This window comes from Schistocerca americana, chromosome 1 (assembly GCF_021461395.2).
Source record: "Schistocerca americana isolate TAMUIC-IGC-003095 chromosome 1, iqSchAmer2.1, whole genome shotgun sequence".
In the NCBI taxonomy this organism is placed as follows: Eukaryota; Metazoa; Arthropoda; class Insecta; order Orthoptera; family Acrididae; genus Schistocerca; species Schistocerca americana.
The window spans coordinates 1,213,981,355-1,214,002,893 of NC_060119.1; the positions used below are offsets into that span (position 1 = coordinate 1,213,981,355).

At 41.4% G+C, this 21,539-nt stretch overlaps 1 protein-coding gene across 2 annotated transcripts in view; it reads left to right on the forward strand.

Annotated features, from left to right (window-relative positions):
* Nucleotides 1-14,587, forward strand: part of LOC124619829 — a 1,389,509-nt gene extending 1,374,922 nt beyond the window's left edge. For both annotated transcript variants that reach the window (XM_047146446.1, XM_047146440.1), the window contains 3 exons: nucleotides 1,182-1,781; nucleotides 5,076-5,371; nucleotides 12,639-14,587. In XM_047146446.1, the coding sequence (XP_047002402.1) occupies nucleotides 1,182-1,781; nucleotides 5,076-5,371; nucleotides 12,639-12,961 (1,219 nt within the window). In that variant the 3' untranslated portion in view covers nucleotides 12,962-14,587. The remainder of the gene's footprint in view (nucleotides 1-1,181; nucleotides 1,782-5,075; nucleotides 5,372-12,638) is intronic.
* Nucleotides 14,588-21,539: the final 6,952 nt, after the last annotated feature.

The window sequence follows — 21,539 nt, forward strand, 5'->3', positions numbered from 1 at the left end:
CAGAATATGGAATCGGTGGGTTCAGAAGGGTAATACGGAACGCCGTGCTGGATCCCAACGGCCTCGTATCACTAATAGTCGGGATGACAGGCATCTTATCCGCATGGCTGTAACGGATCGTGCAGCCACGTCTCGATCCCTGAGTGAATAGAAGGGAACGTTTGCAAGACAACAACCATCTGCACGAACAGTTGGACGACGTTTGCAGCAGCATGGACTATCAGCTCGGAGACCATGCATGGCTGCGGTTACCCTTGACGCTGCGTCACAGACAGGAACGCCTGCGATGGTGTACTCAACGACGAACCTGGATACACGAATGGCAAAACGTCATTTTTTCGGATGAATCCAGTTTCCGTTTCCAGAATCATGATGGTCCATCCGTGTTTGGCGACATCTCGGTGAACGCACATTGGTAGCGTGTATTCGTCATCGTCATACTGGCGTATCACCCGGAGTGATGGTATGGGGTGCTATTGGTTACGCGTCTCGGTCACCTCTTGTTCGCCTTGACGGCACTTTGAACAGTGGACGTTACATTTCAGATGTGTTACGACCCGTAGCTCTACCCTTCATTCGATCCCTGCGAAACCCTACATTTCAGCAGGAAAATGCACGACCGCATGTTGCAGGTCCTGTACGGGCCTTTCTGGATACAGAAATGTTCGACTGCTGCCCTGGCCAGCACGTTCTCCAGATCTCTCACTTACTGAAAACGTCTGGTCAATGGTGGCCGAGCAACTGGCTCGTCACAATACGCCAGTCACTACTCTTGATGAACTGTGGTATCGCGTTGAAGCTGCATGGGCAGCTGTACCTGTACATGCCATCCAACCTCTGACTCAATGCCCAGGCGTATCAAGGCCGTTATTACGGCCAGACGTGGTTGTTCTGGGTACTGATTTCTCAGGATCTATGCACCCAAATTGCGTGAAAATGTAATCATATGTCAGTTCTACTAAAATATATTTGTCCAATGAATACCCGTTTATCATCTGCATTTCTTCTTGGTGTAGCAATTTTAATGGCCAATAGTGTACGTATTTGTAAACATTGGATAGTTGCAGTCTTCAAGGTGATCGATCATAGAGCTTTAATTTGCCAACGCCTGAATTCAGTTTGGCTCTAAAACGCTGCCTGCGCTCGCCTGCCAGTGAGGAAAGTCTGTGTGCCCCGCACAGGTACCACAACGGCGTGAACGGCAGCTCGCTGGGCCGCTTCAGCAAGTCGACGAGCCGGCTGGTGACGTCGGCGTCGTCGACGACGCCGCCGCCGTCGGCGACGGCGGACTACACGCGCAGCGCGCAGACGCTGCCGCGCAAGCTGTACGACGACCACGGCTCGGGCTCTGGCTCCGGGTCGGGCGCCGGCGGCCGCATCAAGCGCTCGCTGTACGCGCAGCAGAAGAGCGCCGCCGCCAACGGCAGCACCATCAACGTGTCCATCATCAACCACGTGACGCCGCCGGGCCCCGCCAAGCCGGCGCGCACCTACCGCTCCAGCCTGGCGCGCTCCCAGAGCTTCAACGTGCACGCGCTCTCCTCCGCGCCCGCGTCCGCCCCCGCCGCCCCCGCGCCCCTAGGCGCCGCGCTCAACGGTGGCCTCTACAAGTCCAACCCGCAGCTGCACCGGCTGGACGAGTCTCCGCCGCCGCTCAAGAGCCCCGGCATCCTGGCCAGCATCTCCCGCAGCCAGCGCGACCTCAGCAGGGCCGCAGACCCGGAGCCGGACGTCGACCGCCTGCACCGCGCCTCCAACTTCACAGACGCCAAGTTCTCCAGGTGAGCGAAGCGCTCTCTCGCCGCTACTCAAAATTTTTTTTTGAGTCTCCAAGTCTTCTGATTGGTTTGATTTGGTGCGCCAGGAAATTCATCTCAAAGTAGCACTGGCAACCAACATCCTCGATTATTTGCTGGATGATTTCCAGTCAGTGCCTTCCCCTATAGTTATTCTCCTCTACAGTTTCCTCTAGTACAGTGGTTCCCAACCTGGGGGTAATTACTTCTGAGGGGCAACTTTGTAACACTCTCATACTGATTATGTTGTTCTTGTTGTGGTCTTCAGTCCTGAGATTGGTTTGATGCAGCTCTCCATGCTACTCTATCCTGTACAAGCTCCTTCATCACCCAGTACCTACTGCAACCTACATCCTTCTGAATCTGCTTAGTGTATTCATCTCTTGGTCTCCCTCTACGATTTTTACCCTCCACGCTGCCCTCCAATGCTAAATTTGTGATCCCTTGATGCCTCAGGACATGTCCTACCAACCGATCCCTTCTTCTAGTCAAGTTGTGCCACAAACTTCTCTTCTCCCCAATCCTATTCAATACCTCCTCATTACTTACGTGATCTACCCACCTAATCCTCAACATTCTTCTGTAGCAGCACATTTCGAAAGCTTCTATTCTCTTCTTGACCAAACTATTTATCGTCCATCTTTCACTTCCATACATGGCTACACTCCATACAAATACCTTCAGAAATGACTTCGTGACACTTAAATCTATACTCGATGTTAACAAATTCCTCTTCTTCAGAAACGCTTTCCTTGCCATTGCCAGTCTACATTTTATATCCTCTCTACTTCGACCATCATCAGTTATTTCGCACCCCAAATAGCAAAACTCCTTTACTACTTCAAGTGTCTCATTACCTAATCTAAAACCCTCAGCATCACCCGACTTAATTCGACTACATTCTATTATCCTCGTATTGCTTTTGTTGATGTTCATCTTACATCCTTCTTTCAATATACTGTCCATTCCGTTCAACTGCTCTTCCAAGTCCTTTGCTGTCTCTGACAGAATTACAATGTCATCGGCGAACCTCAAAGTTTTTATTTCTTCTCCATGGATTTTAATACCTACTCCGAACTTTTCTTTCGTTTCCTTTACAGCTTGCTCAATATATAGATTGAGTAACATCGGGGAGAGGCTACAACCTTCTCTCACTCCCTTCCCAACCACTGCTTCCCTTTCATGCCCCTCGACTCTTATAATTTCCATCTGGTTTCTGTACAAATTGTAAATAGCCTTTCGCTCCCTGTATTTGACCCCTGCCACCTTTAGTATTTGAAAGGGAGTATTCCAGTCAAAATAGTCAAAAGCTTTCTCTAAGTCTACAAATGCTAGAAACGTAGGTTTGCCTTTCCTTAATCTATTTTCTAAGATAAGTCGTAAGGTCAGTATCGCCTCACGTGTTCCAACATTTCTACGGAATCCAAACTGATCTTCCTCGAGGTCGGCTTCTACCAGTTTTTCCATTCGTCTGTAAAGAATTCGCGTTAGTATTTTGCAGCTGTGATTTATTAAACTGATAGTTCGGTAATTTTCGCATCTGTCAACACCTGCTTTCTTTGGGATTGGAATTATTATATTCTTCTTGAAGTCTGAGGGTATTTCGCCTGTCTCATACATCTTGCTCACTTGATGGTAGAGTTTTGTCAGGACTGGCTCTCCCGAGGCCGTCAGTAGTTCTAATGGAATGTTGTCTACTCCCGGGGCCTTGTTTCGACTCAGGTCTTTTAGTGCTCTGTCAAACTCTTCAGGGAGTATCGTATCTCCCATTTCATTTTCATCTACATCCTCTTCCATTTCCATAATATTGTCCTCAAGTACATCACCCTTGTATAGACCCTCTATATAATCTTTCCACCTTTCGGCTTTCCCTTCTTTGCTTAGAACTGAGTTTCGATCTGAGCTCTTGATGTTTATACAAGTGTCTCCCCTTTCTCCAAAGGTCTCTTTAATTTTCCTATCTTACCCCTAGTGAAATAAGCCTCTACATCCTTACATTTGTCCTCTAACCATCCCTGCTTAGCCATTTTGCCTGTCGATCTCATTTTTGAGACGTTTGTATTCCTTTTTGCCTGCTTCATTTACTGCATTTTTATACTTTCTCCTTTCGTCAATTAAATTCAATATTTCTTCTGTTACCCAAGGATTTCTACTAGCCCTCGTCTTTTTACCTACTTGATCAAAATGGTTCAAATGGCTCTGAGCACTATGGGACTTAACATCTGTGGTCATCAGTCCCCTAGAACTTAGAACTACTTAAACCTAACTAACCTAAGGACATCACACACATCCATGCCCGAGGCAGGATTCGAACCTGCGACCGTAGCAGTCGCGCGGTTCCGGACTGAGCGCCTTAACCGCGAGACCACCGCGGCCGGCACCTACTTGATCCTCTGCTGCCTTCACTATTTCATTCCTCAGAGCTACGCATTCTTCTTCTACTGTATTTCTTTCCTCCATTCTTGTCAATCGTTCCCTTATGCTCTCCCTGAAACTCTGTACAACCTCTGGTTCTTTCAGTTTATCCAGGTCCCATCTCCTTAAATTCCCACCTTTTTGCAGTTTCTTCAGTTTTAATCTACAGTTCATAACCGATAGATTGTGGTCAGAGTCCACATCTGCCCCTGGAAACGTCTTACAGTTTAAAACCTGGTTCCTAAATCTCTGTCTTACCATTATATAGTGTATCTCATACCTTGTAGTATCTCCAGGATTCTTCCATGTGTACAACCTTCTTTTATGATTCTTGAACCAATTGTTAGCTATGATTGAGTTATGCTCTGTGCAAAATTCTACCAGACGGCTTCCTCTTTCATTTCTTAGCCCCAATCCATATTCACCTACTATGTTTCCTTTTCTCCCTTTTCCTACTTTCGAATTCCATTCACCCATGACTATTAAATTTTCGTCTCCCTTCACTACCTGAATAATTTCTTTTATTATAATAAGTATTTAAATCATGTAGGAAGAATAGATTAAACGTAAAATTTCAAACCCAAGCCAATACCTGTGAACTAAGAAATGTTACATCAAAGCCTTCTGTAAATTTTGTTGACAAATAAAGCGCATAAGCAGAGCTTATCCCATGCGCGCTTCCCTATCGCTTCATCTGTCTGTGGAAGGGAGCTGTCGAAGTCGCGGTTACCGTAGACACTAGACACCTCCTCGTGAGATGTACTAACGAGCAGACGCTTTTGTTTGCACGGTCGTCGACTGCTGCCTTTCGCCTGTGTACCGGCACTGTGCACGAAGCTGAGCGCGGGCTGCGCCGTGTTGCAGGAGCACGAGCAACCTGGTCAGCAACGGCGGGCTGAGCCCCCGCGAGAGCAAGCGGCGCGTCTTCCTGCAGGAGCTGCGCGAGCGCGCGCCCGAGCTCTACCGCACGCTGCACGCCAGCGACGACGTCGCCAGCGACCTGAGCGCCGAGCCGGCGCCGCCCTCGCGGCCCGCGCGCGCCGCCCACCGCCCATACCGCAACGCCGCCGCCCCCCGCGCCGCCGCCGCCGCCAACCTCGACTACAGCAGCTCCTTCCGCTCCTCCAGCACCGCCGACTCACCGTCCTACCGGTCCACAGGTGAGCGCCCGCCAACTCTCCCGCGCTTATGACATCACTGTTGTTGTTGTTAGATTAGATTAGATTTTCGTTCCATAGATCCGTGCTGAGGAGATCCTCGTGGATGTGGAACATGTCATTTTTTTAAAGCTGAAATAACAATACTAATAGTATGAGTATATACAATAAACCATTTGTTTCTATTAAAAAATTCGTCAATGGAGCAGAAGGAGTTGGCCACTAGTAAGTCTTTCAGGCTCCTTTTAAACTGATCTTTATTTGTAACTAAATTTTTTATGTTTGCTGGCAAATTATTGAAGATGAGTGTTCCTGAGTAGTGGACCCCTTTTTTAACTAAAGTAAGTGCTTTAAAGTCCTTGTGCAGATCATTTTTGTTCCTGGTATTGTATGTATGAACTGAGCTGTCTGTTGGAAAAAAATATATGTTATTTAGGACAAATTTCATTAAGGAGTAAATATACTGAGAGGCAGTAGTTAGTATACCCAGTTCTTTGAACAGGTTTCTACAGGACGTCCGTGAATTTACTCCACAAATAATACGTATTACACGCTTTCGGACTCTGAAAACTTTTGTTTCACTTGAAGAGTTACCCCAAAATATTATAGCATATGACATTATGGAATGAAAGTAGGCAAAGTATGCAAGCTTTTTCATTTTTATGTCACCTATGTCTGCTAACACTCGAATTGCAAATAGAGATTTGTTAAGGCGTTTCTGCAGTTCTGTGGTGTGTTCCTCCCAACTGAATTTATCATCAAGTTGTAATCCCAGGAATTTAAGACTGTCTACCTCTTCTATCTGCTCTTCATACTTTATGCATATGCTGGGTGGGAACCTCTTACAGGTTCTGAATTGCATATAGTGAGTCTTTTCGAAGTTTAATGTCAGTGAGTTGGCTTTAAACCGTTTATTAATATCCATGAAAAATCATTAGCAGATCTTTCTAGAACTACACTCGACATACTATTTATTGCAATGCTTGTATCATCTGCAAACAAAATGAACTCTGCTTTTGGCAGTGTAACTCATGAGAGATCATTAATGTACACAAGAAAAAGCAATGGCCCTAAGATGGATCCTTGTGGGACACCACATGTAATTTCTTCCCATTCTGATGATGACTAAACACTTAATTCACTAGTTCCTTGCACTGACACCCTTTGTTTCCTGTTAGCAAGCTATGACTTGTACAACTTTGCAGCACTGCCCGTGACACCGTAGAATTCTAATTTATTTAAAAGGATGTTGTGGTTCACAAAATCGAATGCCTTTGACAAATCACAGAAAATACCTGCTGCTTGTAACCTGTTATTTAATTTGTCCTGGTCTTCAGTCTGAAGACCTGTTTGATGCAGCTCTCCATGCTATTGCACCCTTTGCAAGCCTCCTCACCTCCGAATAAGTACTGCAGCCTACATCCTTCTGCATCTGATTACCGTATTCATCGTTTGGCCTCCCTCTCCGATTTTTATCCCCCACACTTCCCTCCAGTGCCAAATTGGTAACCCTCAATATCTCAGAACGTCTCCTATCAACCGATCCCTTCTTGTAGTCAGGTTGTGCCACAAATTTCTGTTCTCCCCAGGTTTATTTAGTACCTCCTCATTAGTCACGTGATCTACCCTTCTAATCTTCAGCATTTTTCTGTAGCACCACATTTCAAAAACTTCTATCCTCTTCTTATCGAAACCGTTATTATCTGCTGGAACGGCGACCGGAACGGTCGCGAGATAGTAGTGACGGAAACGCGACGGGACACGCGGAGCGGCCCGCGAACAACAACACAACGGGAGAGGACGGACACGACGAACGGAGGACCTTATGACACAACAAGAACAGACAACAGAGTAACGAACCAAACAAGACAACCACGTCCACTGGAATAGAAACACGAAGTCAATACGCGCTCTAAGACGGGGCTGAGCTTTTTTTTTCTCTTTTCTTTACTGTTATTTCACACCTTACACAAGGTGGGCTGGCAGCGGCAACAGTACGCCGCTCTTCAGCCACAGGTAGCACAAGAGAAAACAATGGAGAGACAGAATGAACATAACATAACGGCGGACAAAAAAACAGTAGACACAGTAACGAAAAAACATGAAGCCGTTCACACGCGAAGAAAACCAAAGAAACTGTTAGCACTGTACACGAACACTGATGATGGAGATGACACACGTGAACGATGGAGCATGGGCGGCGAAAACACTGAAGCACAAACACGACGACACACACACAACACCGATGGCGTTGATCTGTGGCGCGCTAATGTTCACTTAACGTGTGCGAGTCCGGGGACCTGCCAAAAGGGGATAAAGGTGGGGGAGGAGGGAGAGGGGAGAGCGGAGATGCCAGTGCACAGTGCAGAGGAGATGGGGGGGAGGAAAGAAGGTATGGGGCTAGGGGAAGCCCAGGGGGAGGAGGAGGGACGAAGGGAGGGAGGGTTCCCTGAGGAAAAAAGACAGCAAGTGGAAGAGGAGGATCAAAGTTGATAGGAGGGGTAGATGGAGGGGAGGAGGGCATCATCAGGCAGGGGGAGCTGTTGGAAGCCACCTTGGGAGAGGGTAAGGAGAGTGGAGAGGTGGAGAGCAGGTGGGACGTGGGAATACAGGCGCAGCAGCGGAAAGAGGTAGGAGAGACAAGCGGGTGAGGGTGATCTAGTTTACGGGAGGTGTAGAGGATCCGTATCCGTCTGGCTGAGCGCGATGCAGGCGCTTAAGTATGCTATTGGGGGCGCCGCTATTGGCCGCTGGGACCACGTGTTTCTCTGTGGCTCCCTAACACTAAAAGCGGGCCAGGAGGCGCGCGCCGCCACAGCTTGCGGCTCGATGGTGCAGAGACCTGTATGGGTCTTCGACGTCCATGACGTCTGGCGCGGAGTCAAATTCCGCGACGCGCGGTACCAGATTATCCATTTCTCACTTCGGTCATCAGTCCCCTAGAACTTAGAACTATTTAAACCTAACGAACCTAAGGACACCACACACATCCATGCCCGAGGCAGGATTCGAACCTGCGACCGTAGCAGTTGCGCGGCTCCAGACCCCTCGGCCACTCCGGCCGGCCATTTCTCACGTCCATACTTGGCTACACCGAGCGAGATGGCATAGTGGTTACCACACTGGGCTCGCATTCTGGAGGACGACAGTTCAAACCTCCGTCTGGCCATTCTAAGTTTTCAGTGATTTTCCTACATCGCTCCAGCCAAATGCCAGGAAAGGGCACGGCCGACTTCCTTCCCTAATCTGATGGGAACGATGACCTCACTATTTGGTCTCCTCCCCCAGATCAACCAATCAACCAACAGGCTACACTCCAGACAAGGAGCTTTAGAAAAGACTTCTAACACTTAAACCTATATTCGATGTTAGCAACTTCCTCTTCTTCAGAAAAGCTCTCCTTGCCATTGCCTTCTACATTGTATATCCTCTCTGTTTTGGCCATCATCAGTTATTTTGCTGCCCAAATAGCAAAACTTGTCTACTATTTAATTGTTTCGTTTCCTTTCGATTTAATTCGTCTACATTCCATTATCCTTGTTTTGATGTTAATCTTATATCCATTCCATTCAAGTGGTCTGAAAGTCCTTTGCTGCCTCTGACAGAATTACTATGTTTTTATTTCCTCTCTGAAAAGAAGGAAGGAAGGAAAATTGGGTTTAATGTCCCGTCGGCATCGAGGTCATCAGAGACGGAGCAAAAGCTCGGATTGTGTCAAGGATGAGGAAGGAAATCGAGCCGTGTCCTTTCAAAGAAACTACTCCGGCATTTGCGATTTTGCGGAATCACGTGGAACCTAAGTCTGGATGACCGGACGCGGGTTTGAACCGTTCTTCTCCCGAATCCGAGTACTTTTTCTCTCTGAACTTTAATTCCTACTCCAAATTTTTCTTTCGTTTCCTCTGCTTGCTCAGTGTACAGATTGAATAACATCAGGGATAGTTTGCAACTCTATCTCATTCCCACCTCAACCACTTATTTCCTTTCATGCTCCTCGACTCTCATAACTGCCGACTGATTTTTATACAAATTGTAAATAATCTAGCTCCAGAATTTCATAGTATTCCTGCCAGCATGATCAAAAGCTTTCTCTAAGTCTACAAATGCTATAAACGTATATCTGTCTTTCCTTAACCTATCTTCTAAGATAAGTCATAGAATCAGTATTGCATCGCCTATTACTACAATTCTCCGAAATCCAAACTGATCTTCCCTGAGGTCGGCTTCTACCACTTTTTCTGTTCTTCTGTAAAGAATTTTGCAAGCATGACTTATTAAACTGATACTTCGGTAATTTTCACACTTGTCAGCAACCTTTTTTTTTTTTTTTTCGAACTGGAGTTATTATGTTCTTCTCGAAGTCTGAGGGTTCTGTGCCTGTCTCATACACTCTGCACGCCAGATGAAAGAGTTTTGTTATGGGTCGCTTCATAGTGGAGATGAGAGAGGGCAAATCCCCTTGGTTAGGGGGAGTTAGGTTACAGAAGATTAAGTCTCGTGGAGATGGTAAGAATTGTTTGCTGAAGTAGCAACTTATTACTCGTTCTTTAATCAGTTTATTGTTCTAACAAACACATTTACTTAGTGATGTTTCGGACCAAAACCCCATATCAGAATGTCAGAAGCTTTCAATAATCACTGCAAACGATCCCCATCATAAGTGACTGCTTGACTGTTCACTCGGTCTGCTAACTACCAGCCACTTGGCCTAACTAATCAATCATCATCATTGTGAACTACTTCACCAGCACTCACAGGTCATTTTGCCTACTGTACAACTAACAAGTCCGAAGCAGGAACTTGCTCCTGCTACTCACTGAAATTCTGCTATTCTTACTCTTTGAAAAAGGCTCACTGTTCACCACTGTTCCAACGAGTACTATAAGACACTACTTAACTTGCAGTTACTTGTCCACCAGAGTTTATCGCCATCTTCTAGTAGTTGAAATATTTACTGCTCCATCAGGTACTGCTGTGAAATGACACTGCTCTCTGGATGCACAGTACTGAAACTGAGTGTTCATCCTACTCACTGCTACATGACTCTGTTATATCGTTCTTAATTAGCTCTGGTCGCACACAGGCCTCTCCAATCTCTTTATGGAATATTCCCATGGGGCCTACCCTCGACATTTGATCGCCTTAATGTTTGATTATCTCTCGAAATCGCACTCGAGATTCTTCCATTACGTACGTTGGAAAGTTTCCTACTTTTCCGTTGACCTCGACCCTCGGGGCCGTTGGCCACGTGTCAGGTGTACTAGTTGCTAGCATGTCTGACCAGTCTCGAAGAAGCAAACGGCGTCCAGCCGCTTTGGGAAGCGTTATCCTGTTTGGCTTTCCTCTGTGACGAGCACGGACCGTCTTGCATACACTCGGTAATTCGACGCTTTCGCCAATTGTTTGGGTGATTATTTCGACATTCAGTTCTTCGCGTCATTCCATTGTTTAATCAACAACAAATATTATGCTACAATGCGTAAATCAGTTGCAAAAATGAGTTTAAAGCAGTGCAAATGTCTGACTCTCGCAGGGCCTTCTTCCTGATTTAGGAGAAAATGTGACATGTGATTATTTCGTAGCTTAAGTGAAAAGCAGAAAAATAAGCAAAGCCGAGTCCATCTGTGAATCCAGAACAGGCAAGGTCATAATTGGAGACGTAGCGCATAAACAATCTTAGAAAGAAAGCAGACAATGTATTTTCCACTTTGATCACAATAGGAGACCCGCTTGAGCTGTAGGTCACTAAAGCAGAAAAAGATTACCGATTTTTTTAACCGGATACGTTACCCTTCTTTAAAATGTTTCTTGATTAATCAAACTTTTGTTAAATCGCACTCTCAGTTCTTAGGTCCCGTCTGTTGCTAGATCTACATTTGGTGTATGCTGCCTCACTTTCTCCTCAAAATATGTACTGGGAAAGGGCCGTTTTAGCAGATATTCTGTAGAAAACGTTTTCATGCTAGATTCACTCGTTTTAACACAATCTAGCCTATAGAGTTTGGATTTAAGAGGATAGTAATCGAATCGAATATATTATTTTTATGTGTTTAGACCGAACAGTAACTTTTAAATTCAATAATTAACAGTTTAACATTGCGAGGAATAAAATAAATAAAAAATGTTAGTGCCGGCAGAAGTCGAACCAAATCTGGAAATTACGTCTATGCTTTACAGCACTCAATCACAGTGGAATCACGACAACCAAGCTTTAAAAATCCCTCGTACTCTATGCTAGCACAATACACTACACGCAGTTTCAAAGAAAAAAATACTGACCTGGTGTTGTGAGCAACATAGCACAGAAGGGATGATGTCACATCAGAGCAAGAGCAGTAGAAAACAGGCAACTGCGTCGCTTCTCTGAGTTGACTGTCATTTTAGCACTCGACACTGGTATCTATTTCTCGCGGAGAGAGTGGTACAAAGCACGTCTTCGTCCGTTTCATTTGCATACTAGTGCGCATTCGAAGGGAAATGGCAATTTTAATGCGATTTCCGACTCGCATTTGAAGAGAAATGGGGTAATTTGAAGTGAAATTGCATAATGTCAGTGCGATATTTACAGTGTGCTGTAGCACATTAGCACATGACAGCCGGCATAAAATGGTTCAAATGGCTCTGAGAACTATGGGAATTAACATATTAGGTCATCAGTCCCCTAGAACTTAGAACTACATAAACCTAACTAACCTAAGGACACCATACACATCCATGCCCGATGAAGGATTCTAACCTGCGACCGTAGCAGTCGCGTGGTTCCGGACTGAAGCGCCTAGAACCGCTCGGCCACACGGCCGGCGGTAGCCGGCATACACAGCCGTCATCATCAGGTGCTGCGATTTTTTTCTGTTACGTGTACTCGCTGCCAGAACACCAACCTAACTGTGAATTGCTGGTCCCGCTACTATTTTTCGACAGTGCCACCCACGTCGACCTCTGTTGCTTTTTTCCCTGACCACGCACTGTTATTCCGTGAAGCAGAAATTCTCTCAGCGTTTTCCAGCTATGGTAGATGTGATCCCCCCCCCCCCCCCAATTCACCAATAGAATTTAACAATGTACTGCTACGACTATGCAGTACATCCAACAATTGAATTTTTGTTTTGCAGTTTTAAATGCCAGAAGTTTAGTAATAAATCAGATAAAACACGAACCGAGGAGGTTTAACTGCACATTAATTCCTAACAATTGTCTATTGTGTAGGCGATGCTCACACTTGGTAAGGCTGCACTTTTAGCTCCCTGTACCTGTATCTCTCACATTGCAGACAAGCGGACACCGCTGGTGAACGGTTCCGGCAGCACAACTACGGTAGAGCGGCGGCGGGGCAGCGGCAGTGACGACTACTCGGAGACGGTGCGCATTACGTCGACCGTGGATGACCCAGTGAGGCCCAGTGTGATCAACACCGTGCAGAGCTTCACCAAGAAGACGGTGCCGCTGAGAGGCGGGCTCTCCACCGAGACCATAGAGTCCAGTGAGACGACGACCGTCACCAAGAGCCGGTACACCCCATCGCCGAGGCTGCTGGATGGCCCCTCGTCATCACACAACGGTGGCGTCGTCATTGAGGTGCGGCCCAGGAAGTGAACTGGAGCCTCGACTGCTGCGAGCTATCCGTAGTCTCGCGAATCTACTCGCGGAAAGAAAAACTCTCTACTTCTTGAGAATCCTCCCTCCTCCCTGAAGTAGATCCCTCAGGTCGTAAGACACTGTTCCTGCTTGTAAGGCAGGAAGTCAGTTGCTGAGATGACCCTGAAATGATGCCTCTTGTATGCATTCTTTCTGTCACCATAAGCATCTTTCCTACATAGCCGAGCTGATTATGATTCACACCACCCACTATTGCATTAAACCACTGATGTATTTCTCAAAATTTGTGCCTGTTTGATCCCCTCTGGAACTATCAACAACTGCATGTGTACTAAGTGCCACATTAGTAGATCAAAGCTGCTATTATTATATACTCAGGAGTTTTCCTGCTCATGTCATATGCAGAGTTTTATCTGCATTCTGAAGTGCCTATAGTAATAGAGAAGTATCAGTGCCCCTTTGTTGAAGAAAGACATTTTTAAAATCTATATTTGCTAGACAGTGCCTCAAAATAACATTCAGGAATGAATAACATTGTACTGAAATAACGCTGTAAATTACACCAACTGACATTAAAAAGTGAGAAAGCTCTGATGCTAAAGTACGATTTATTTTTAACATTATGTGGCACTGCTATTGCAATAAGCTCGATTATGTATTTAAAAACAGTTCAGATGTTGTAGTCTGAAATGTTCCTTACTTCCGTTTTTATCTGAAATTCAACACTGTACATTGTTTCTATAGAGCAGCTCAGCAAAATTACGTATAAACATATTCATCTCAAAATCCCACTAATATTTTTTTAGCTGTAAGACTTCACTAGACAATACATAGTCCTCTCCTGATCATCAGTGCAAGGAAATCATCAGTTACATTAATTACCAAAGCTATGAAAGAAATGTTTCATATCTGCAGAAGAACAATTCATCTCATATTAAAGTGTGAGAAAAGTACTTTTTTACATTCATTCAGCACTTTCAGTGCAAAATAGGTTACAAGTGTAACAGCTCCAACAGGTTGATTAACATGTGTCTTTAGAAAGATGATCTGTACAACATTCAATATTCATACAATAAATGACCTGTTGTAAAGTATCTGTGTCACATTTTTGTGAATTCAGTATCCAGTCAAAGTGCCAACATATAAAATTATGTTTTATTTTGTTGTTTAATTAATGTAATTATTGGTAAAAATCACATACAGTAGATATAATATTGGTGCTAAAATATGATGTCCATATAAAATAGATATCATTTGTCGTTTTTTACCCTATAGTGTGATTTATGTAACAAATTAAAGTGATATAAATATTATACATTAACCAGTTAAAGAAAAATAATATAGTTGAGAGAAATGCTAGCATATTAAAGGCATGTGCTGCAAATGTATTCAGGGCATATGAATTTAGAATTTAACAGTACTGAAGATTAAGTTAGGTTTAAAACTAATTTTGACAATTAATAGATGTACAATATAAATACAGCACATCGAGTAATTTGATCAAAACTCTGCTTAAGTGTGGGCTGTATGTGTAACACATAATTTTCATACATAGCAAATACTGCATATTTTTGTTTTTTGTATCAAAAACATTAAAATTTTTCAATAAATATATTAATACTACTTTTGATGTTTTTATAATTGTTTTTCTATGCCATCTTAGCTTACCTATTTCTATTATTTCTGAAACTGCTCTGTCTAAATAATTAAACATCACAAAGCAGATAAAATCTATAGCAAAAACCTTCAAAGTGCTCTGCAGATATTACATCAAACATAATTTTGCTACATAATTAAGTCATAAAGACACACATATGCAATATATATATATATATATATATATATATATATATATATATATATATATATATATATATATATATACACAGGGTGGAGAAAAATTTACACGAAATTTTAAACCTGTATAGCTGATGCCAGTAGGAACCAAAATTACTAATGTTGTGTAGATTCACAATGCACCATATTTAAACTACAGAAACTTGGTGCCACTTGCTCCAATTGGTCATGGAATTGCCCTGTTGCCAGATGCTCTGGACAATGCATGACCGCAAATGCTTTGCCTGCTGGAGATCAGGATGTATCCAAGGCAGCCTGCACACTTGGTGAACCAACAATCATAGCGCTGCGTGTCACCCAATGAATAGCAACAGCGCTGCCCAGTGGCCAATTGGAGCATGTGGCGCTAAGTTTCCATAGTTTGAAAATGGTGCATTGTCGATGTACACAACATTAGTAATTTTGGTTCCTACTGGCATCAGCTATCCAGGGTTAAAATTTCGTGACACAATTTATTCTCCACCCTGTATATATAATAAACAACCATGGCTTGGATGGTATATAAGAAACATAGTTTTCTCATTCAGCAGTAAACAAAAACACGCTGAAGTAGGTCCCTTGCAAAGTGGCCAAAATGATGGTAGTTTTGCATGATGGTAATAGGATTACAAATCCAGAAAATTTTCATTAACTGTGGCAATGGCTGTCAAAGCCTACGTTTATATTTAATCAGATGATCTGTTACACAAAACGGATCCAGTGGAAATACTGATGAACATTTACTCTGTTGTATACAACATAATTTTGTATCATTAAGGGAAAATGCATTTTTAAAAAAGAACTATATTTTACTGGCATGTATCCAGCATGTAAACAGGTTGTGCTGATGGCCAGTGCTGACATTTAAGGAGCCAGATACTATTTGAGTGTTATTTTGCTAACGTTTAGTACTTACCACCAAATTCTGCAGACCTGACATTTTAATGTGTCCTGGACAGCGAAGTCACAGGCACATATGTTACAAGCAAATAACTGGTGTATTAGTGTCCTACTGACCCACTACCACATCTTATTACAATAAAGTTTGATTAAATTAAACTGTACCATTGGATGTAATAAAACATATATTAAATGAAGATGAACAGAATGGATAGTGTCTTGAAAGGAGGATATAAGATGAACACCAACAAAAGCAAAACGAGGATAATGGAATGTAGTCGAATAAAGTCGGGTGATGCTGAGGGAATTAGATTAGGAAATGAGACACTTAAAGTAGTAAAGGAGTTTTGCTATTTGGGGAGCAAAATAACTGATGATGGTCGAAGTAGAGAGGATATAAAATGTAGACTGGCAATGGCAAGGAAAGCGTTTCTGAAGAAGAGAAATTTGTTAACGTCGAGTATAGATTTAAGTGTCAGAAAGTCATTTTGAAAGTATTTGTATGGAGTGTAGCCATGTATGGAAGTGAAATATGGACGATAAATAGTTTGGACAAGAAGAGAATAGAAGCTTTCGAAATGTGGTGCTACAGAAGAATGCTGAAGATTAGATGGGTAGATCACATAACTAATGAGGAAGTATTGAATAGGATTGGGGAGAAGAGAAGTTTGTGGCACAACTTGACTAGAAGAAGGGATCGGTTGGTAGGACATGTTCTGAGGCATCAAGGGATCACCAATTTAGTATTGGAGGGTAAAAATCGTAGAGGGAGACCAAGAGATGATGAATACACTAAGCAGATTCAGAAGGATGTAGGTTGGAGTAGGTACTGGGAGATGAAGAAGCTTGCATGGGATGGAGTAGCATGGAGAGCTGCATCAAACCAGTCTCAGGAGTGAAGACCACAACAACAACAACATGAGGACAATTCCTTGTACAAGAATCCATACAGGAATCATAAACTGAGGCACATTAAGATTACATAATTAGATTGCTAAAAATGGAAGCAGAACGAAATACCAAGTGAAATTTCACAAGTGGAGTACAGCAGCAGTCTGGTAACGTCCTGTACTACAGAGGAGGTTATAAAGTGTAGGTTTTATTATTAACAAGAAAATTGAAAATGAAGATATTAATATAAAAAACTCATAATATTAAGAATTGAAAATGAAGATATTAACATAAAAAACTCATAATATTAAGAATTATTTTATAAATACATATTCCTTGAAAATTACACAACACTTCTCGAAAATACATCCAGTTGAAGAAGTTGATCTATATAAAAGGTTACTGAAATTATAAAAATAGCAAATAAATCACACAACAGGATAATAGACAATGTTGTGAAGTTCAGAAACGATGCCCACATAGGGAAATTCTTGATATCAGAAAAAAGTAGAAGAGATGTATGAATGAAATTCACACAAATGAACAACATATGTAATTGAAATACATAAATCAAGAAATGTAATACATAAAATGAATACGACAATGAAAGATAGTAAAGTAAAATCAGGCACAATGTTAGAATGAGTAAACATGAGACAAAATAGCTATCAAACAGCTGTTAGGACTCTTTCCAATGACAGCTTCAACTTTTGATGTTGACATTACAATGTATCAGAGTTCAATTAAAATTAGAACTGTCAAGGTAACAAAGTCTTGCTGTTACTATACCAGGTACTTCGTTTAATAGCTCTAGCAAATTATCTCAACACTACTTTAGATTTCCTTCCATACACACATTCACATGTAGCCTAAAATCACTTTAAAAAAATCAACATTCTTCATTAAAAGAATAAACATTGGTCAACTTGGTAAATCTATTTTTCCCAGACAAATTAAAGCATGCCATAAGCAGGCTTGTCTGTCTTAATTATGAACCAACAGATGTCAATAACTACCAGCCAGTCTCTGTCATCATATCATTTGCAAAATGTTTTGAGGAGATAATATACTTATGAACTGTTCCCACTAATGTGGTAGTCAAGTATTTAGCCAATCAAACTGTGGATTTCTAGATGACCACTCTACTGTATGAGTACTATACATTAGCTCAGCAAGTAATTTTTTAATACAAAAGCATACATATATACATACATACATTAATCCTTGTTCCATAGAACATGATTATGACATTTTGTAATGATGTGGAATGTGTCACTTTAAAGTTTTCTTTACAGAAAATAATTAATATTTTCACAGTTACTACTTAATACTTAAGAATTCATCTACTGAGTAGAAGGAGTTGTCATTCAGAAATTCTTTTAATTTGCTTTTAAATGTTGGTTGACTGTCAGACTTTTAATACTATTTGTCAAATGACAAAAGATTTTTGTGGCAGCATAATTCACCCCTTTCTGTGCCAAAGTGAGATTTAATCCAGAATAGTGAAGATCATATTTTCTTCCAGTGTTTTAGCTATACACTTCGCTGTTATTTTTTAATTCGAATGGGTTATTAATGACATATTTCATAAATGAATATGCATATTGTGAAGGTACTGTGAATATCCTGAGTTCCTTAAATAAATGTCTGCAAGGTGATTTAGGGTGGGCTCCAGCTATTATTCTGATTACACACTTTTGTGCAATGAATACTTTATCTCTTGATGACGAATTGCCCCAAAATATGATGCCACATGAAAGCAGTGAATGAAAATAGGCATAGTAGGCTAATTTACTGATATGTTTATCACCAAAATTTGCAATAACCCTAATAGCATAAGTAGCTGAACCTACCCGTTTCAGAAGATCATCGATGTGTTTCTTCCAATTCAATTTCTCATCAATGAACACACCCAGAAATTATGAGTATTCTGCCTTAGCAACAGACTTCTGTTCATAGTCTATATTTATCAATGGTATTATGCCATTTACTGTTCAGCATTGTATAAACTGTGTTTTCTCAAGTCTATTTGCAGAGAACCACTTAATAATTTTGTGAAAGACATTATTTGCAATTTCCTCAGCTGATTCTTGCTTCTTGGGTGTGATTACTATACTTGTATCATCAGAAAAAAGAACTAGCTTTGCAGTTTCATGAATGTAGAGAGGCAAGTCGTTAATATACATTAAGAGCAATAAGGGACCGCAGACTGAACCCTGTGGGACACCATTCTCGATACCTCCCCAGTTAGAGGACTGTGCCGGTTTTTGTAAACTATCTGTACTGTTAATTTCCACCTTCTGCTTTCTTCCAGTTAAGCATGAATTAAACCATTTGTGCACTGTCCCACTCATACCACAATACTTAAGGATACCTAGAAGAATTTCATGATTCACACAATCAAAAGCCTTTTAGAGATCACAGAATATCCCAATGGATGATGTTTGGTTATTCACTGCAGTTAATATTTGATCAGTGAAAGCATATATAGCATTTTCTGTTGGAAAGCCTTTCTGAAAACCAAACTGACATTTTGTTAGTGCTTCATTTTTGCAAATATGTGATGCTACTCTTGAAGAAATTACTTTTTCAAGAATTTTAGATAAAGCTGTCACAAGTGAGATTGGGCGGTATTTGTTAGCATCAGGTCTATCCTCTTTTTTATGCAATGTAACGATAGCATATTTCAGTTTATCTGAAAAAATACACTGTTTCAGTGAGCTACTATGTATGTGGCTGAGAATCCTACTTATTTGTTGGGAACAAGCTTTCAGTACTTTGTTGGAAATGCCATCAATTCTATGTGAGCTTTTATTTTTGAGTGAATTTATAATTTTCCTAATTTCAGTAGGACAGGGGGTTGAATTTCAATTTTATCAAATTGTGTAGGTACTGCCTCTTCCGCATACTGCCTTGCATTTTCTAAAGAGTAGCAGGAACCTATTTCCTCTACAACACTTAAAAATGATTGTTAAAAATGTTTTCTACTTCTGACTTCTTGTTAACAAACTTTTCATTGTGTTTGATACAAATACAGTCTTCCTGTGCTCTCGGTTGTCCTGTTTCCACTTTCACAATATTCCAAATTGTTTTAATTTTATTATCAGATGTGCTAATCTCAGACATAATGCACATACTTCTGGACTTTTTAATAACTTTTCTTAATACATTGTAGTAGTTTTTATAATGTTTCACTGTTTTGGGATCATTACTCCTCCTAGCTATAAGATACATTTCCCTTTTTCTGTTTACAATTTATTTTCATCCCTTTAGTAAGCCATGTCTTTTTATGTGGTTTCTGACAGTTATATTTCACTGTTTTCCTGGGGAAACTGTTTTCAAATATGCTCACAAAGGTATCATGAAATAGATTAAATTTTTAATTGGCATCATGTTCCCTGTACACCTCATCCCAGTCTAACTGTTGCAAGCGATCCCTAAAATTCTGAATTTGTTGAATCGTTACTGGAATGCAGTATTTTGCAGGATCGTTTTGCATTACTGTATGGAGCTATACGATATACTGAAAAAGCTGTGCTTCATGATCAGACAGACCATTTCTAACAGGAAATTTTTTTATTTGATAAAATTTATCTTGGTATATGAAAACATTACATATCAGTGTGCTGCTTTCCTGTACCAGACAGGTAGGAAAATCAATAACTGATGTCATTATTGACAAAGGCATTTGGTTATGATAAGCACTGCATTCTTCTAGAAAACTCATATTGTTATCAGATTAACATGCATGTATCTAATGTAGTTCACTTGTTAGAAAGATCCTATACCAAGTTACATTAGCCTGTGCAAGGAAATTAGTGAGAAGTACCACATCTTTTTTATGGACACAAACTGTAGTGGGCACTCTGTGGGATTTGATCATTGTCTCATTGCTGTTCTTCTTTGATATTAGCAAACTACCGTTTTATTTTAGTCAGTTGGCTGAATTACTTACTTTTGCGTATGAAACAAATATTTTTGTCAAGATCTATAGATGAGCATCAGTACACAAAATAGTAAATAGGGTTTTTGCAAAAGTTTTTGCATATTACAACAAATTTTCTAGCTTAAAACCTTCATGAACCCTGCTAATCCATGTTTGCATTGCCAAAAAAGTCACCTCCATTTAATATATTGTGAGGTAAAGCTGTTCTCATTTGGTTTGAAAACCATAGTGCTTTACTGGGTATGTCATATTTGAGATCATATGCACTTGCATTTTTCTGATCATTGAAATGACTTGCCCAGTAATGTATACAGCCAAACCACACCAAAAATTAGTATTTTTCACATGCTCAAATTACTAACAGATTTAAAAGAATCAATGGCCAAGAGAAAAAATTTCGAAGGGGTACTCTGAACTGAACCCCATACCTTTAAATTTGTGATCTGACAACCTCTTTTATGCAATGTACCAAGAATAAACAATAAAGGAGGCAGAAAATTCTGAACAAGTTACTGATGTCATCTTAAAATAGGAAACAGCATAAGTGATAGGTTATAATTGTTGCTGTTGGGACATAGATCAAGAAGTTAACATTTTTGCAAATTTCGCCCACTTACAATGTATGGAACAATGTTTTGCAGTAACTCCTCCCTTGGGTAAAAATTGTCCATTCAGCTGAACAAAGTAATTAAAACTATGAGTGGACTTTGCAAATTTACACCATGCATCCACTTGCAAACCATTTGGGAAAGTTAACTGAAGCCAAACAGTTTGTCTATTCACTGATTAAATTGCTACCAACAGCTCATTTAAGAGCAGTTCTAAAAGTAAAAGTGGTCTGCAGCACTTTCTGATAAATGTAACTTCGGCACACAAAGGAGTAAAATACACATGTGTTCACAGTCGTCCTCTGACATAAGAAGTCTTTTTAACTGCAGAAACAACTATTTTCAACTCTTCATGTGTATCAAAGTGGAAAACTTGCTCGAAAATAAGTATTCA